Consider the following 18623-nt stretch of genomic DNA (forward strand, 5'->3'; position numbering starts at 1 on the left):
GTGGGACTCACGCCTAGCGGCAGCGGCGCCACATCTAGAATCATGCGCGCGGTAAACGGTTCACTATAGAAGCGTATTGCATTCATCTGAAAAACTATCAATTGTTTTTCCGAATTAATGAGATAACCTTTCTGTTTTTCATGATGCACGATCTGTGTAGTTTAATCCGCTTTTATTGATGGTTTGTTGACGGTATTATCATTAGTTTGCCGACTATGCGCGGCACCTATTCCGCCCCGCTTGAGACCGCAGTGTTTCTCCTGGATCAGTAGATACAGTATGACACGCTTCACGGAAATAAGCCGATGCGTGTGAAATGCATTCAGAGCGGCTTTGCTGTAACTAAAGACCATGTCAGACAATCGCTGCAAATACTGGATCCTCATGGAGCGCAACTACGGCACCGGAATCGTCTTCGGAGGCGTTTGTATCGGAATCCAGGTCCAAACTTTTATTAAATATCACTTTAAATATGTAATAATATTATTTAAATATTCTGTTATTGATGGTCATTTTCAAAGGTAAACTCCCTGTAGAAAGACAGAGAGCAGCAAGGCGCCGGATTTAGCGGTTAGAAGGAAAGACACTGACTTTTAGTATTAATATCTGGTGCCGTTTTGTGGTAAATATGCTTGTCGCTGCTTTGTAATTTTATTTACCCGTAATTAAGCTGTTAGTTTAGCTCGAGCAGCATTTTGGCGGCTCTTCCCGCCGGCGTCGCACGCCGTCCAACGTTTCCTGAGCTATTTCATAAACTTCAGTTCCCGTTTCGTTTGGGGAAGCTGTGCTGTTTTTATATCGTACAGAAACATAAAGTACAGGCTGCCTGATGGTACAGTCGAACTTCGTTACAACGTACCTCGGGGGACATTAAGAATTTGTACGTTATAACCATAGTACGTTGTATCCAAGTCCCTCAAAATGAATGATAGAACACAAAATGTATATAAAAAAACTTTTATAAAACACCCCTCAAGTTGACACTATGACATACAGCTTGTGTAGTTTGAAGAATATAGTTCCTATTCTGAATAGGAACTATATTCTTCAAACTAGGTTAATATCAGTTACTCATAGACAGCCGACATAACGCAAAATCCACTGCCGGCTTATCGTTCAAATCGCCTTACTGTAACCTAATGTCAAACCGAAATTATGCACCTGTATATGATTCAATTGGCTGAAATAAATTTCGATACATGTGTTAGACATCTGTCTTTTGTTAATTTCTTTCACTATATGTCACACAATTACCCCAATAACCACACAGTTTCAGAACTTAGGTCGTGTTGGCAGTATAAGGCTGCCATGTATAATTCTGAATTATTTCCACCTTGTCGGTCAGCGAAATCTGTTTCCTTTTAGCAGGCATCTTGCTTGATATGCGGCAGCATGACCGGCGTGGAATGCTTTGTGAGGATAGGTTCATACAGTTAGGCGTTGCTAAGTGATGTAGATGGCCGGCAACAGCCGATTCTGAATTGTGCGCGCGCTCGGAAGATGAGGCTGTACGTTGTAACGAAGGTCAGTTTGCCTATTTTCCTCTGAAAATCATACGTTATATCGAAGTTTATGCTGTAAAGGTGTACGTTCTAAGCAATACCGGCAAATGGAATAATACATTACGCGAATTCGGGACATCGAAATTTGAACGTTGTATTGGTGTAAACGTTATAAACGGGGTACGTTGTACCGAGGTTCAACTGTATTAATCATTCTCCCTCCTGCCTACAGACTCCTGCCAGCTGACGCTGGACCCCAACACAGCAAACAGATACCTGTCTCTGTCAGGGGGGGACAGGAAGGTGACATGGGGGGCAGAGCAGCCATATCCTGATCGTCCAGAGAGATTTGACGACTGGTGCCCCCAAGTTCTGTGCAGAGAGAGTCTGACTGGCCGCTGTTACTGGGAGGCTGAGTGGGATGGAGATGATGCCCGGATAGGAGTGACTTATAAAGGGATCGGGAGGAAAGAAGGGAGTGACTGTCTGTTTGGAGAAAATGACAAGTCATGGTGTCTGCGCTGTAATCCTGACAGATACTCTGTCCTGCACAATAAGAAACTGACTCTCATATCCATAAAGCCCTCAGGCTCACGCAGAGTAGGAGTGTATCTGGACTGGGGGGCTGGTGCTCTGTCCTTCTACAGAGTCTCCTCTGATGGACTGACCCCCCTGTACAGATTCACCTCCTTATTCACTGAGCTCCTCTATCCAGGGTTTGGGGTTTATACTGTAAACTCCTCAGTGTCACTGTGACGTGTTGCTGGTTCTCCTGGCAAAAAGGTAAAATCTGCTTTTTAACCTTTATAATCCTATTTACTCTGAAATGTATGTTTGACAAAAAATAAGTTTTTCTCTCTGACTAAAATGTAACTAAATGTAATCCTGATGACTGGAGGGGCTTTCCCCCTCCCCTGTATATGTACATTCTATATATCCTCCTGAGACCCCACCCATTCATTTATGTCCATTGTAGTGGACATTTTGTTTTTGCATCTATCTTTTCACTGATGTAAGGAAACATATTTATTCCTGTTGTACACTAAAGAGGACATGCTGTGAAATTAAAAATAAATTTGAAAAAAGATGTCATTTCTTTCAACGACATAGAAAATCACAATTAACCTAAAACTGAAGGACACTTTTTTCCTTGGGTCTCAGGAGGATATTTATGCCTATTTCTTGTATTTCCTCCCTGTACAATGACAATAAAGGCTTTCTGTTCTGTCCTATTAATGTCCTGGTTCAGGACACAGGCAGAACGGCAAGCTGGTTGCACGGACGTCATTGGTAGAGGCGACGTCACATGTAGCAGGGTGTGCTGGACATCTTGATAGATTGAGGTCTCCAGGCAGCACCCCCCAGGAGAAGTAGGGGAAATAAATGCAATTAGTCTAAGTAGGGGAGACTATAGGCAGTGCTAACAGTTAGGTGAGTGCAATATGAAGTACAATGTGCAAGCTCCGGCAGATATGGCTATGGCAGCATAAGTAGGAGGGAGAGGCAAGTGGGAATGCAGGCATGGGGAGTCCCTGAAATGACAGCACTCCAATTCCACAAGCTATTGTGAAGCTAGAGTGACAGCACTGTCAATTCAGTTTATCCAAAGCCAATGGCACCGATCCCCACCCAGCTCTACACCTCACACTATAGGTTTAACTAGGAGTGAGAAGCTAGCTAGAGCTAGAACTAGTGTCCCTATAAGCTAAACTAAACAGGTGTGTTTTAAGTCTAGACTTGAATATTGAGAGTGAGCCTGAAATCCGCACATCCGGTGGAAGACCATTCCACAGCTGAGGAGCTCTATAGGAGAAAGCAGAACTTCGATGCTTCTTCCGTTCTACCCTAAACACGTGACCATGGTGATCCGAAGCTTCGTTCTGCGCTCAACCACTTGACTGCTTCAAGAACTTTGGCTGCTGCATTTTGTACCAGCTGAAGTTTATGTAAGGATCCAGACGGGCAACCAGAAAGGAGGGCATTACAGTAGTCCAGTCTGGAAGTTACAAAGGCATGTATTAATTTTTCTGCATCACGAAGTGAGAGCATCTTACGAAGCTTGGCTATGTTCTGTAGATGATAAAACGCAGTTCTAGTAATACTTCTTATGTGAGCATCAAAACATAGATCTGAATCAACTAGAAGACCAAGATTTCTAACCACCGTGTTAGGTTGTGTAGGAAGGCCACTAATGCTGAAGTGGTGCAACGTATTTCTTGCAGCCTTGGGACCAATCACCAGTACTTCTGTTTTTTCTGTGTTTAACATTAGGAAATGTATAGGGTAAACAGTAGTGGGCCCAGTACTGATCCCTGTGGGACACCGTATGTGACTTTGGTGGCCTTGGATGATTCGTTGTTCACATGGGCATACTGATAGCGATCAGTTAAATATGAGCGGAACTAAGAGAGTGCTGTCCTCGTAATGCCAACTACACCTTCTAAACGGTCCAAGAGGATATTATGGTCCACAGTATCAAATGCTGCAGTTAAATCTAGTAATACCAACAGCGATATACAGCCACGGTCAGAAGCCATAAGCAAATCATTCATTGCTTTGACTAGAGCAGTTTCTGTGCTATGGTTTGGTCTAAAGCCAGACTGATATAATTCATTAGTATTATTTTTTTGTAGGAAAGAAGACAACTGACGAACTACAACCTTTTCCATGATCTTTGAAATGAAAGGAAGATTTGAGATAGGTCTATAGTTTCCTAAAACACTAGGTTCAAGATTTGGTTTCTTTAGAACAGGTCTAATAACAGCCAATTTAAAAGGTTTTGGAACATATCCAAGCTTAAGAGATGAGTTTAGCACATTTAACAGGGTATTGCTAATCTGCGGTGCAATTTCCTTGAAGAATTTTGTAGGAATTGGGTCTATGAGGCTTGTAGAGGATTTACAAGAGGAAATTAAGCTCAAGAGTTCTGAGTGTTTTATAGGAATGAAAGATTCAAAAGTCTCATTATTGATAGGCATAAGACTAGCAGGAGTCTGGCAGTCATAGGTAGCTAAGGATGTGCACTGGATGGTCTGTCTAATCTTAGTTATTTTACCATTAAAAAATTTAATAAAGTCATCACTCTTTTTTTTTTTTTAACTTTTATTTTTTTTTATTTCTTTCAATGTAACTTTGAAATACAAAAACACAAACGAAGAGTGAAAAAAAAAAAAGAAAAGAAAAAAAAACAAACTGACAGGTCACCAGAGACATCACAATCTTGTATCCTTCCTACAGAATATAGTCATCTTTATAGTGGTGGGTTACGCTCCCAATAGCCCCCCTCCCTACACGTACAAAAGGAAAGAGGTATGCAGTCAGTCTAAGTCCATAGCATATTCACATCAAAGCTTTTCTATGTACTATGTATATTCATGTGTATTAACCATTTTGACCAGTTCTTATAAAATTTTCCCATCTTTAGTCTTAGTGAGAAGGTCATTTTCTCCATCTCAAACATATCCTTTACAATCGCTATCCACTCCTCTTTTGTTGGTGGGTTCTCGTTCAGCCATTTCTTAGTTATAGCTTTCTTACTAGCGACCAATAACAATCTGAGGAGGTACTTGTCTTGAGAATCAAACTCAGTTGGTACTTTTCCTAAATATATGGCACCAAAGCTATGATCAATCTTAAAACCCAGTATTAATTCAATTTCAGTGACCACCATTAACCAGTAGGATTGAATTGCCGGGCAATCCCAAAATATATGAAAATAATCAGCCATTGTGTTGTTACATTGTCTCCAGCAAAAAGCAGTTTCTGGGTTACCATTCTGTAAATATTTTCTTTTTGGAGTAATAAAAAATCTAGTCATGTTTTTCAATGAGAACTCTCTCCACTGACCAGAGCTAGAGGTAGCATGTTGTGATTTACATACAGTATGTTTAGCCAGTCTTCCTCCGTTAGAATTATGTCCGCTTCCTTCTCCCATTTTTCTTTAACATATAAGGTAGAGTGAGACTTAGAGGATTGTATATTTGAATATATTCTTGATACCAATTTCTTGTGAGTACCACATTTATATGCCTCAGCAAAAACTTTAATAAGACTCAATTCCCTCCTTACTTTTAATATTTTTATTAAAGTGATTCCTAAGCTGTAAATATCTATAGAAATCTTGTTTCACTAAATTATAAGTATCCGAGAGATGTTGGAAGCTTTCTAAACCAACTTCAGAAGAGACTGTACAGTATGCCTTAATACCATTCCCTATCCATTGTTTAAACCGCACATCCATCTGTGCAGGTTTAAAGTCTCTATCGTATGCCACCCATCTCAGAAGACATGCTTGCCTTTCCATCTTAAGAGTTTTACATTCTTTAAACCAAATGTTAAGAGGGACCATTGTCCAGTTACTTAGTTTATTGGAATACATAATCTTAGCATTTTTGTCTCCCAATAAGTCAGGGAGAGGAATGTCTAGCTGATGAAATTCTAATTCTTTCCATTTTGCATCATAATCGCTAATACACCAACAAACTAGGTATTTTAATTGTGCTGCTTTATAATAATCTTCGAAACAGGGAAGAGACAATCCTCCCTTTTCCTTTGGCAATTGTAGCGTTTTAAATCGTACTCTAGGTTTCTGATTTTTCCATATAAATCTTCAGATCATTTGATTCCAGTCATTAAATTGTTTTTTTGGTATTTCTACAGGTAATGACTGAAAGAGAAACAATACTCGCGGTAAAACATTCATCTTCATAATGTCTATTCGGTCATACAAACTAAAGGTTAGGGGTGTCCATCTGTCTAGGTCTGCCTTCAGTTCCTTTGTAATAGAACCATAATTAGCAATATAAGTTGTAGTCAAATTCTTTGGTATAATAACCCCCAGATATTTGATATTATTTGTTTTCCATTTAAAGTTATATTTCTTACGTATATTTTCCTGTGGTGAATAATTAAATGAGAGGGTTTGAGTTTTTTGTAAGTTTAATTTATATCCTGAATACCAACCGAATTGCTCAAGACAGGACATAAGTTTGGGTAAACAAGAATCTGGCTCGGAAATGGTCATAAGAATGTCGTCCGCATACAGACATATTTTGTGTTCAGTTTCATTTATTGGAATTCCTAGAATTTCTGTATCCTCTCTGATTGCTTGAGCTAACGGTTCTATGAATAGTGCGAAAAGTGTGGGACTCAAGGGGCATCCCTGATGACATCCCCGCTCCAGTGTAATTGAGTGGGAGACATTGCCATTTATTTTGATTCTGGTTGTTGGTAAATGGTATAGCGGTCTAATGGTTCCTATAGCCTCTTCATTAAAGCCAAAACGGTGCAATACTAAATACAAATACTCCCATCGCACCGAATCGAAGGCCTTTTCTGTATTAAGGCTGATTGCCAGAGATTTTAAATTATTTTTGCTCATACTCTCGACCAAAAAAAATACACGTCTCACATTATCATGCGTCTGCCTGTTTTTAATAAATCCAGTTTGGTCAGTATCAATTAAATCAGGGATTATATTTCCTAGTCTTTTAGCCATTATAGAAGCATATATTCTATAATCTATATTTAAAACTGAAATAGGCCTGTATGATCCACATTCTGTCTTATCCTTTCCAGCTTTAGGTATTACAGATATAACAGCTTGTTTCCAGGATACTGGGGTTTCACCCCCCTTTAGAACATAGTTAAAACATTTTAGGAGCATAGGTTTCAATAATTCCCTAAATATTTTGTACCACTCCGCTGGATAACCATCCCCTCCTGGTACTTTGTTTGTTTTTAGATTTGATATTGCACCATCAATCTCTTTTTCTGTGATTTCTTGTATTATCAATTCGTTTTGTTCCATTCCTATTGACGGTAAATCTAAAGACTCCAAAAAACTTTTTATAGTTGAGGGGTCAGCTGCTTCTGGTTGGGAATATAATTTCTTATAATATTTCTCAAAAGACTGTAATATTTCTTCTGGTTTATAACGCATTACATCCGCTTCAGGATCTCTGATCTTAAAAATTGACCTCTCTGTTTGTTGTTTACGGAGTTTCCAAGCTAATAATTTTTAAGCTTTATGACCGGCCTCATAGTGAGATTGCTTAATGTATTTGAGTTTAATCTCCACTTGTTTGTCAAGTATCTTGTTAATTTGCTGTTTTACCACTTTTATTTCATCTAGCAATTTAGGGTCATTTAATTCACTATGCTTTTGTTCCAGTGTCTTTAGAGTATTTGTTAAATTGGTCATTAGCATCTGGCTTTCTTTCTTTTTTCTTGAGGACAACTTAATGAGCTGTCCTCTCAATACCGCCTTAGCCGCATCCCATATTACACAGGGTGACAAATCCTCATTATTATTAAATTTAATATAGTCTAATTTCTTTTCTAATATATTCTTCACATTGGTGATCATTTAGAAGACTAGTATTTAATCTCCAAATAGTGTTTTTAGATTGAACATCAAGATGAAGTCTCAAATACACCCCTGCGTGATCTGAAACATCTTTAATTCCCATTTCACACCCTATAATTCTATGTCTCTCTGAGTGAAACATAAAAAAATAGTCAGCTCTAGAGTAGACCATGTGAGGGTGGGAAAAAAAAGGTGAATTGCGGAGCAGACGGATGGAGCTCCCTCCATATATCAAACATGCCTGTTGTCTTAAGCATTTTCCTAACATACAGTGTCTCAGAATTCACCTTTTTTGATGGGTTTGAAGAGTCTAGGGTAGGGTGCAACTGTACGTTCCAATCCCCTCCACAAATTAGAATACCTGATATTTCTGAAGCTATTAAATCAAATACTTTATTAATGAATATTTTATCCTGTCCCGGTGGTCTATAAACATTAAGTAACGTTACTTCCCTAGAGTCAAGGATCCCTTTAACCAAAATGTAACCTCCCTCTTTATCAACAATTTGGCTAGAAGCTTGAAAAGTCACCTTATTTGAAATTAATATTGCAACTCCTCTAGCATGTCCCTTGGTATAGGATGAATAAAATGTGTTCCTAAATCCTAACCTCTTCAATTTCTCATGTTCAGACTGCACCAGGTGAGTTTCCTGCCAGAAAATAATATGGTGATTCTCTCTTTTCATCTTTGCTATTAAATTACCTCGTTTGATAGGACTTTGTAACCCATTAACATTAAGTGATATTATTCTATATTCCTGCTGCAACATATAGCCTCATGTGTATTTTCACATTGTAAGCTCTGGTTGACCTTAACATTACAACACAATTAACACAGAACTGATAAGTATAAAATGTACAGAAAAAGGAGTAAATAGTAACTTCCATAATCAACGTTTTTCTAAAAAAAAAAAAAACTTCTGATTGGGAAAGGAAAGTCTTCGGTTAACTATAGATCAGTGCACTTGCGTCTTCTTAATAAAGTTCCCAGAAAAAGCGTCCACCATTTATATGCCTGTTAGGCTAGAAACTTAAATTAACCCGTAATGAAATAATGTAATTCAAACTCAGGATTCCTTATACAGGTTTGCCCTAAAAGGGATGTTGGAATTAATGCTGTAGAGGCTGCTGGGATTGCTGTACTGTTCGGGAGTGGTGTAGTCGCTGTGTGCACTTGTGTTGTGTTGTGTGCCTGTTGAAGCGGTTGATTTGATTTGAATTATCTGTAAAGTATATTTGAGCGTTTGTGTGCCAGCACGGTTACGTGGGTGGTTGTTGTTGTTTTCATTTTTTACTCTTATTTTTACGTGTGTACTTGTCTGTCCTTGTGAGTGTTACCGACAGCTGCGGGCGCGAGTGGCGTTTCTGTTTGCGTCCTTCGCATCAAACACCCGCGGGTAATATTATCGAACATCGGTAACATTAACTCTAAAAGGTCAGTTGCTCCGGAGCTTTGCTCGGTCGCCGGTCGGGGCCGGGAGGACATTTTCCACTTTTTTTCCTGCTCCGGCAGTAGCCTGCTTTGAGAGGGTTTTTGTGGTTTTTTGGCCTCCCTAGAGCAACTTCGCTTTAGTTTAGCTAAACGTGGTTCAGCAGGAAGTTAATCTCGGGTAAGTAATTGTAAATTTGGTTATTTTAAAAGTTAAATTTAAAGGTTGTTATCGCTGACGCTGCCGGATAATTTATAATAAAGTACCGATTTAACGCAAGTGTTAATTTAGTGTTTTAGTGTACTCGGCACTTTGTTTTAACTATACGTTAATTAGATCAACTAAAAGTTTAAATATTCTCTATTAATATACTGGGCTGGGAGTAAAGGACGGGGACATAGTGAGTTAGGTAATTATGGGGCCAGCTCAGTGTTGTGTTTGCAAGATGTTTGCCCTTCTGGATGCTTGCGTCCAGTCGGACTTCGTCTGCGAGCGATGTGGGTTAGTTGACTCACTCATGGTCCAGGTTCGTGACCTAGAGGAGCGACTGGCTCTCATCCAGCATAGCAATGAGTTAAAGGAGAGAGTTAATACGCCTTCTAGGGAGACTATGTGTACGTCACAAGCGGGGAGGGGGGAGAATGATGAACAGGTAGGTCGAGAGAGCTGGGTGAACGTAGGTCGTAGACGTAGAAAAGGGCGTACACAGTTCACAGAGGCGGCATCACCTGAAGTAACGGTTTCTAACCGCTTTCAGGTGCTTCCAGCTTTAGAGCCGGAAGAGACTGGGGAGGCAGGTGGGCCCTTGGGCACCAAGGAGCCACCTAACCCCAGTAGGAGGGAGGTTGTGGTAGTAGGGGATTCAATTATAAGAGGTGTAGATAGTTATGTGTGCACCCGTGATAGAGGGTCCCGTACGGTGTCTTGCCTGCCTGGTGCCCAGGTAGGGGACCTTCCTGATCGAGTGGACAGGCTTTTGGCCCCAGCCGGGGTGGATCCAGTGGTCGTGGTGCATGTTGGCACCAATGACATAGGAAAGGGCAGAAGGGCTGTTCTGCAAGATAAATTTATAGAAGTCGCGGATAAGCTTAGAAGCAGAACATCCACGGTGGTATTCTCTGGAATACTTCCCGTGCCACGTGCAAGTCAGGCAAAATTAGCTGAGATAAGGGGATTAAATGCGTGGCTAAAATGGTGGTGTAGGAAAGAGGGGTTCAGGTTTATGGGGCACTGGAAGACCTTCTGGAACAGGTGGGACCTGTTCAAGCCGGACGGGTTGCATCTGAACCATAGGGGAACCAGTGTATTGGGGAGGCGTATGTGCAGAATAGTTGAGGAATGTTTAAACTAGGGACTGGGGGGGCAGGGAGGTCAGTTAAGAATTTATGTGGGGAGAGACGGAAAGCCCAATTAAATATTAAAAGTAGACACTGTAAAAGGCCTACCATTAGTGGTCTGTATTTGAATGCTAGGAGTATTAGAAACAAAATTAATGACTTAGAGGCTTTAATTTCTTCAGACAATTACGACATTATAGGAATAACTGAAACATGGATGAGTGACAATGATGGTGATGAATATAATATGGATGGTTATACGTTGTTCCGTAGAGACCGGATAGGCAAGAAGGGAGGTGGTGTTGCAGTATACGTAAAAGAAAACTTGCAGGCAAGGGATCTCACTGATAAAAATAAAAATTCAGAAGCTGTATGGATCAAACTTGATGCTAAAGATTCAAATGGCCTAATTGTCGGGGTTTGTTATAGGGCACCTAATGTAGCTGTAGAGGAAAGCAGAATATTATATGATGATATCAGGATTATGAGTAATAAAAATGATGTGGTGGTTATGGGTGATTTTAATTTACCTGGGATACAGTGGGACACAGTCTCTGGCTCTTCTGAAAATGAACTTGAGATGGTGGAATTAGTACAGGATTGTTTTTTTACTCAGTTTGTTAATACTCCTACCAGGGGAGAAGCCCTTCTTGATCTCGTTTTTTGTAATAACCAGGATAGGATTGGAAAATTAGAGGTTTTAGACCCATTGTACGGCAGTGATCATAACATGGTTAAATTCGAGGTTAATTTTAGTGTCCGAAGAGCAAAGTCTAAATTAAAAGTATACAATGTTAGGAAGGCTAACTTTAATGGTATGAGACGGAAATTAGAAACTGTAAACTGGACAGAGTTAAATAGCAAAACAGTTGAAGAGGCATGGGAATTTTTCAAAAGCACATTGTTGCAAGTGCAGGAGGACTTCATACCTGTTTCCAGCAAAACTAAATCTAGGAAACGACAACCAAGGTGGTTTACTAAGGAAATTAAGAATAAAGTCAGGAGGAAAAGGGCTCTGTTCCACAACTGGAAAATAACTAATGATTTCAAAATCAAGCAGGAGTATCTAAGTCTACAGGCAGAGTTAAAAAATGACATTAGGCTATCAAAGAGGGATGTGGAAAGAAAAATTGCATTGGAGGCTAAGCATGACAGTAAAGGTTTCTTCCAATATTTTAACTCCAAGAGAGCACTAAAAGCTGAAATCACTAATTTGCAGGATAGTAAGGGCCTTATAATTGATAACGAAATTGATATGGTAAACGAGTTTAATGATTATTTTTCAAGGGTGTTCACAATAGAGAACACAAGTAACTTACCACCAATTAATACGAATACAGCATCGTCTATGACCAATATATGTATAACTGAGGTTGATGTGATACTAAGCCTAGCTAAACTCAAAATAAATAAATCGCAGGGGCCTGATGGCATCTTACCTTTAGTCTTGAAAGAGATGAGGGATATTATTAGCCAACCTTTGACTTTAATATTCCAGAAATCGTTATCTGCGGGTGTGGTACCATCAGATTGGAAGCATGCTAATATAACACCCATATTCAAAAAAGGGGATAGAAGTAATCCAGCAAACTATAGGCCAATCAGTTTAACTAGCATTACTGGAAAAATAATGGAAGCTATAATTCAAGTGAAAATGGTAGATTACCTAGATGCAAATAACATTATAAAGGATAGCCAACATGGATTTAGGAGAGGTAGATCCTGCTTAACGAATCTGCTTGAGTTCTTTGAGGAAGCTACAAGTGAAATTGATCACAAAAAGGCCTATGATGTGATTTACTTAGATTTCCAGAAAGCCTTTGATGTTGTCCCCCACAAACGGCTCTTGTTAAAGCTTAAAGCTGCAGGAATTTTAGGAACTGTGGCAGCTTGGATCAAAAACTGGCTAACTGATAGGAAGCAGCGAGTAGTTATTAGAGGCACTATGTCACAGTGGGCCTCCGTTTATAGTGGGGTACCGCAGGGTTCAATTTTAGGACCACTATTGTTCCTAATTTACATGAATGATATTGACACGAATACATACAGTAAACTGGTTAAATTTGCAGACGACACTAAGGTGGGCGGGGTAGCAGATACTAATCTAGCAGCAGAGAGGCTTCAACGGGATCTGGATTTAATTAGTGAATGGGCCGATACTTGGCAGATGAAATTTAACACAGATAAATGTAAGGTAATCCATGCAGGGAGCAGAAATATACAGTACAGATATTTTATGGGTTCCACTGAAATAAAGGTAGCTGATTACGAGAAAGATCTCGGTATGTATGTTGATGCTTCCATGTCCCACTCTCGCCAGTGTGGGGAAGCAATAAAAAAGGCGAACAGAATGTTGGGTTATATCTCTAGATGTGTGGAGTTTAAGTCAAGGGAGGTGATGTTACACTTATATAATTCCTTGGTAAGACCCCACCTAGAATACTGTGTGCAGGTTTGGTCACCATACCTCAAGAAGGACATTGCTGCCTTAGAAAAGGTGCAACGAAGAGCTACGAGAATGATTCCTGGTCTTAGAGGAATGTCTTACGAGGAGAGGTTAGCGGAACTGAATCTGTTCAGCCTTGAGCAAAGGAGACTAAGGGGGGATATGATTCAGGTCTATAAGATTCTAACGGGTCTGGATGCTGTTCAGCCAAATGACTATTTCAATATTAGTCTAAATACTAGAACTCGTGGCCATAAGTGGAAATTAGTGGGAGAACATTTTAAAACAAATTTGAGGAAGCACTTCTTTACACAGCGTGTAGTCAGAGTATGGAATAGTCTTCCTGCTATTGTAGTGGAAGCTAAAACCATGGGTTCCTTTAAATCAGAGCTAGATAAGATTTTAACAACTCTGAGCTATTAGCTAAGTTCTCCCCAAACGAGCTTGATGGGCCGAATGGCCTCCTCTCGTTTGTAAATTTCTTATGTTCTTATGTTCTTATGACCATATTATGTTAATCTATCATCCTGGCAATCTAAATCTCGGGTGTAACGGTTACTATTAACTAATTTTACCCTGAGGAAGAAAACCATCAAAGTCAGCCAGTATCTCCAATGTCTCGGCGGAAATCCAGGAGTCTTTTCCGTGCTCTCTCTCGATGCGTCTCTCGGTTATGTTTCGGCCGTGCACCCGCCGTTTCCCAAGAGATTTTGCTCAGTCTTTTCATGGGTGCCGATACGGTGGTACGATCGTCTCTAAGACTGGCCGTTGTCAGACCTTTCTTCTTTAAATCATCCATCGCCTCCGCTGCGTCATTGTAAACTACTGGACCATCTTCGAAAAACACGCGAAGTTTAGCAGGAGGCGGTGTCTGAAAGCGAAGACCCTTTTCTTTGAGTAGTTTCCGTATCGGAGCGAATGCCTTCCTCTTCTTTTGGGTTTCAACGGGATAATCCTGGTCAAAGTACACTCGTTTCCCCTTCAGGTGAACTTCCCTTTTCCTCCATGCCGAACGAAGCACCAGATCTTTGATTTTATATTCTAGGAAGTAAATCACAACTGATCTGGGATTAGCATTCGGCGGTGGTTTTGGACAGAGCGCTCTGTGACAACGCTGAATTCCAAGTTCAGTGTCGGGGAGTGCTAATTCCGCCTTAATGAAACTTTCGATTAACTCCTGTATGTTATCCCCTTCAGACTCCTCAGCAATTCCGTATAGTCGTATATTGTTTCGACGGGATCTTGCTTCGAGATCTGTCAGTTTTGTCTGCATTCTTTGTTGAATGTCAAGGGTTTGACATAGCACCTCTTTAGCTTCGGTGTTCCATTCTTCTAAATCCGTCACTCTCCGTTCGGCCTCCTCCAGTCTACCCATTGTATCTTTCAAATCTGCGGCAATTTCATTCAGTTTCGTATTGAAATCTGTTCTGAAGTTCGCCAAATCAGCTTTCATATCTCTAGAAAGAATCTGGTGAAAATTGTTCAACTCCGTTTTCACGTCCGATCGGATAGCCTTAATTTCAGCGTATATAGCGCTGATACTAGTTTGTAAGGTATCCTCCTCCTCGTGCTCGATGGCGTTATCTTCATCTTCCACCGTTTGTTTCTCATTTTTCTCGGGTTTCTGAAATACTTTGCTTCTAGTCTTTCGTTGAGTCTCCCCCTCCATGTTTAGTTATCAGTTTTAAAGATTATAATGAGTTAAAATTTGGGGGAGTATAACACGGTTTGTCTGGGAGCTCTCACTCTACGCTGCCGCTCGTCTTGCCGCCATACCGGAAGTCAAGTCATCACTCTTAAGAGCTTGCGGGACTTGCAAGTTTAATAGTGTTAACCTAGCCACGGATTCAAATAGGAATTTTGGATTGGTTTTGTTCCCGTCTATTAATCTGGAGAGATACACAGACCTAGCAGTCACTAGTGCTTGTCTGTATTTAGACAGACTCTCTTTCCATGCAGATTTGAAAACTTCTAGTTTAGTTGAGTGCCATTTGCGCTCTAGCTTGCGTGATGCCTGTTTGAGTTCACGTGTATGATCAGAGTACCAGGGGGTAGGTTTCTTATCTCTATGCTTTATCTTCTTAAGTGGAGCTACAAGATCTAGTGTGCTACGAAGGGATTTATCCATGTTTGCAGTCGCCTGTTCAAGTTCATTTATACACGGTGCCTCAGATGTAAGGCTGAAGGACTGTGGAAGTTGTTTCATAAATGTTGTTGTAGTTAGTGAGGCAATGGAACGTCTGATTCTGTACTTTGGAGCCGTGGTCAACGGGAGGCTATATTGGATTTCAAACGTTAAGTAATGATCTGACAGCAGAGGACTCTGAGGCATAATAGATACATGTTCCACCAGGATGCCATGACTAATAATCAAATCAAGGGTATGGTTACAGGCATGAGTAGGCCCGACTACATTCTGACATAAACCTACAGAGTCAAGAATAGCTGTAAACGCTATTTTTAAAGGATCACTATCTTTCTCCATATGAATGTTAAAATCACCCACAATAACAGCCTTGTCAGTACTGACCACCAGGTTAGTTAAAAAATCAGCAAACTCCTTTAGAAAATTACTGTATGGCCCAGGTGGTCTATACACAATAACAATGGTGATTTGGGGTGAAGAGCAAGAAAGAGATGAGCCAGCAAAACTAAGAACAAGATTTTCAAATGTGCTGAAACTAAGACCACATTTCTCAGACACTCCTAGGCTGGACTGAAAAATTGCAGCAACACCACCACCTTTGCGATTTGGTCGAGGGTTATGCTTGTAACTGTATTCAGCTGGAGTAGATTCATTCAGTGCCATGAATTCATTTGGTTTAAGCCAGGTCTCCGTGAGGCTTATGGCACCAAGACTAAAATCAGTAATTATTTCATTTATTAATAGTGCCTTAGGAGCCAGTGATCTTACATTCAGAAGTCCAAGTTTAAGTTTAAGCCCTGCATCACAGCTGTTTTCTAGTAACGGATTCATTGTAATTTTTATTAAGTTATTATGGCACACACGATGGGGGAATAGGCTTCCATGATTAAAAATGTGGGGAACAGACACAGTCTCAATAAAATGAACCCTAGGTGACGACTCTAAGCGACTAGCAGGCGGTCGGTTATGCCGGTTTGCCTGCCGCCTGGACTTGGCTCTGGCTAGTCAGCGATTTGTCTGGAGACTATGAGCTATGCTTTTAGACAAGAGGTCAGCACCAGCCAGCTAGGGGTGAATGCCGTCCCTCTTCAAAAGCCCAGGCCTACCCCAAAACATCCGCCAGTTGTCTATATAACCCACACCATTTATCGGGCACCATTCCGACAGCCAGCGATGTAGCGATGATAATCTGCTGTACATTTCATCGCCACGTACGTCTAGCAGGGATGGGGCCAGAGCACGTTACTGACACACACATCTTCTTCGCAAGTTTGCACACCTCTATAAAATTTGACTTCGTGATCTCCGATTGCCTCAATCGGACATCATTAGTACCGACGTGGATAATAATCTTGGAATATTTACGTTTACTTTTAGCCAGCACTTTTAAGTTTGCTGAGATGTCGGTCGCTCTGGCACCCGGAAGACAATTAACTATGGTCGCTGGAGTCGCTACTCTCACGTTTCTTAGAATAGAGTCGCCTATTACTAGAGCACTTTCAACAGGTGTCTCAGCGGGAGTTTCACTGAGTGGGAAGAACCTGTTGGAAACGCGAATGGGCGAATGGAGCCGGTGTGAATTATGGTTGGATTTACGAGTATGCCGCCGGGTCGTCACCCACTCGCCTTGCTGCGAAGGCTCTGCTGCCGGAGCGGGGGGAGACTGAATACCTATGGCGGACATATCCGGAGCCGCTAACACTGAATCAATAAAACTCTCTGTTTCCTGAATGTCCCGTAACGTCCGGATACGTCCCTCTAAAACTACAATCTTCTCCGTCAGCCCAGCGACTAACTGACACTTCTCACAGGTAAACGTACTGCTAATGACCGGAGAAGAATAAGTAAGGAATAATTGACGACGGGCCGTTGAATTATTAGAAAAATAATGCACACCCGAGGTGGTAATGCGGCCACGACGCGAAGCGGAGTACACCTCGCTTGTGCATTATTTTTCTAATAATTCAACGGTCCGGAGTCAATTATTCCGCTTATACTACGGTTGCCACACCTCAAGACATCGATCAGATGATATATTTCAAGGGATTCGTCCGGTTTTTCTACTTAAATCGCTATTGTGAGTAGGATTATTTCTTCCGCATCTCATCCAACGACTCTTTTGCTAGTTCCAAAACGTCATTAGCTGTTGTTTTTTTGGTGTTTTCTTCGTGTTTTTCTCCCTCGAGTATGTCTAGCTGTTCTTCGCTGATCGTTTTATGTCTTTTGTTGTTGCTGGCTGCCTTTGATGTCCGCTTCCGTTTATGTTGTTTTTCATCTGGACTGTCTAATACTGCTGCAGCCCAGTTGTTGAAAGTTTCATATTCACCGTAAATATTAAAATTTACTTTCGGAAAATCGTCTGTCATGTTGTTGTTTTTGTTAGTCCTGTGTGCTGTATAGGTACTGTATGCTAATTTCCGTTATTAAAGTTAACTATGCGAAGTGATATGGAACTGTAATACGGTCAAGAGAGCTGCCTGGAACTACGTTCGCCGTGCGTTTCCCTGAAAATAATTGCACACCTCAGAACGTTCGTCAGCCAATCAGATTCAAGCATTCAACGGTCCCGTAGTATAACTAAACATATTGCACTCAGAACACGGAGCAGGAGACATGGCGTTGTACTTACGTGAAAAGGGAAGACTTAAGTTCTAAAGCTGGAAGCACCTTTTTGATTGAATGGAGATCGTGGGTTGGTGCTTGCGAAGGTGATTAATCCGTAGGGGTGTGGAAAATTATCAGAAGACTATTAGGCTTGTGAAGATTTTTTCCAATGACTTAATATCTCAGAGTTGTTAAAATCTTATCTAGCTCTGATTTAAGAGAACCCAGGGTTTTATCTTGCACTACACTAGCAGGAAGACTATTTCCACTTATGGCCATAAGTTCTAGTATTTAAATTAATATTAAAGTAGCCATTTGGCTGAACAGCATCCAGACCTGTTAGAATCTTATATACCTGGATCATGTCCCCCCTTAATCTCCTTTGCGCGAGGCTGAACAGATTCAGCTCAGCTAACCTCTCTTCATAAGACATTCCTCTAAGACCAGGAATCATTCTTGTAGCCCTACGTTGCTCCCTATTATTTAAGCCTAGTAATTCCGAAGTTGCGGTTGATTTCTGTATTTGCGGCGCGTCTGTGAATGTGCAGCGCGTTTGTAAAATGTGGTTCACCTGTGTTGTCATTTTGATGAAAGTGTTTTCTGAATTTGTGTAGCATCTATGAATTTGCAGTGTGTTTGCAAATGCGTTGTGAACTTGAATAATATGCTTTGTTTCTTTGCAAAGTGTTTTTCTATTAGACGTGTTTCTTATGTTGAATTTCATTGGGCTCTCGGCCACCTTACAAACCTGTCTGTAAAGCTGACATTTATTCATAAGAAGAAATCAGATA

At 40.7% G+C, this 18623-nt stretch overlaps 1 protein-coding gene and 1 pseudogene across 2 annotated transcripts in view; one reads left to right on the forward strand and one right to left on the reverse strand.

Moving 5' to 3' along the window:
- The window catches only part of LOC111841218 (uncharacterized), a 167562-nt gene extending 149046 nt beyond the window's left edge, over positions 1–18516 (forward strand). For both annotated transcript variants that reach the window (XM_072711070.1, XM_072711071.1), the window contains one exon: positions 1735–18516. In XM_072711070.1, the coding sequence (XP_072567171.1) occupies positions 1735–2258 (524 nt within the window). In that variant the 3' untranslated portion in view covers positions 2259–18516. The remainder of the gene's footprint in view (positions 1–1734) is intronic.
- Positions 16234–18415, reverse strand: LOC140589097 (uncharacterized; annotated as a pseudogene).
- Positions 18517–18623: the final 107 nt, after the last annotated feature.

Source organism: Paramormyrops kingsleyae, chromosome 4, assembly GCF_048594095.1.
Source record: "Paramormyrops kingsleyae isolate MSU_618 chromosome 4, PKINGS_0.4, whole genome shotgun sequence".
NCBI lineage: Eukaryota > Metazoa > Chordata > Actinopteri > Osteoglossiformes > Mormyridae > Paramormyrops > Paramormyrops kingsleyae.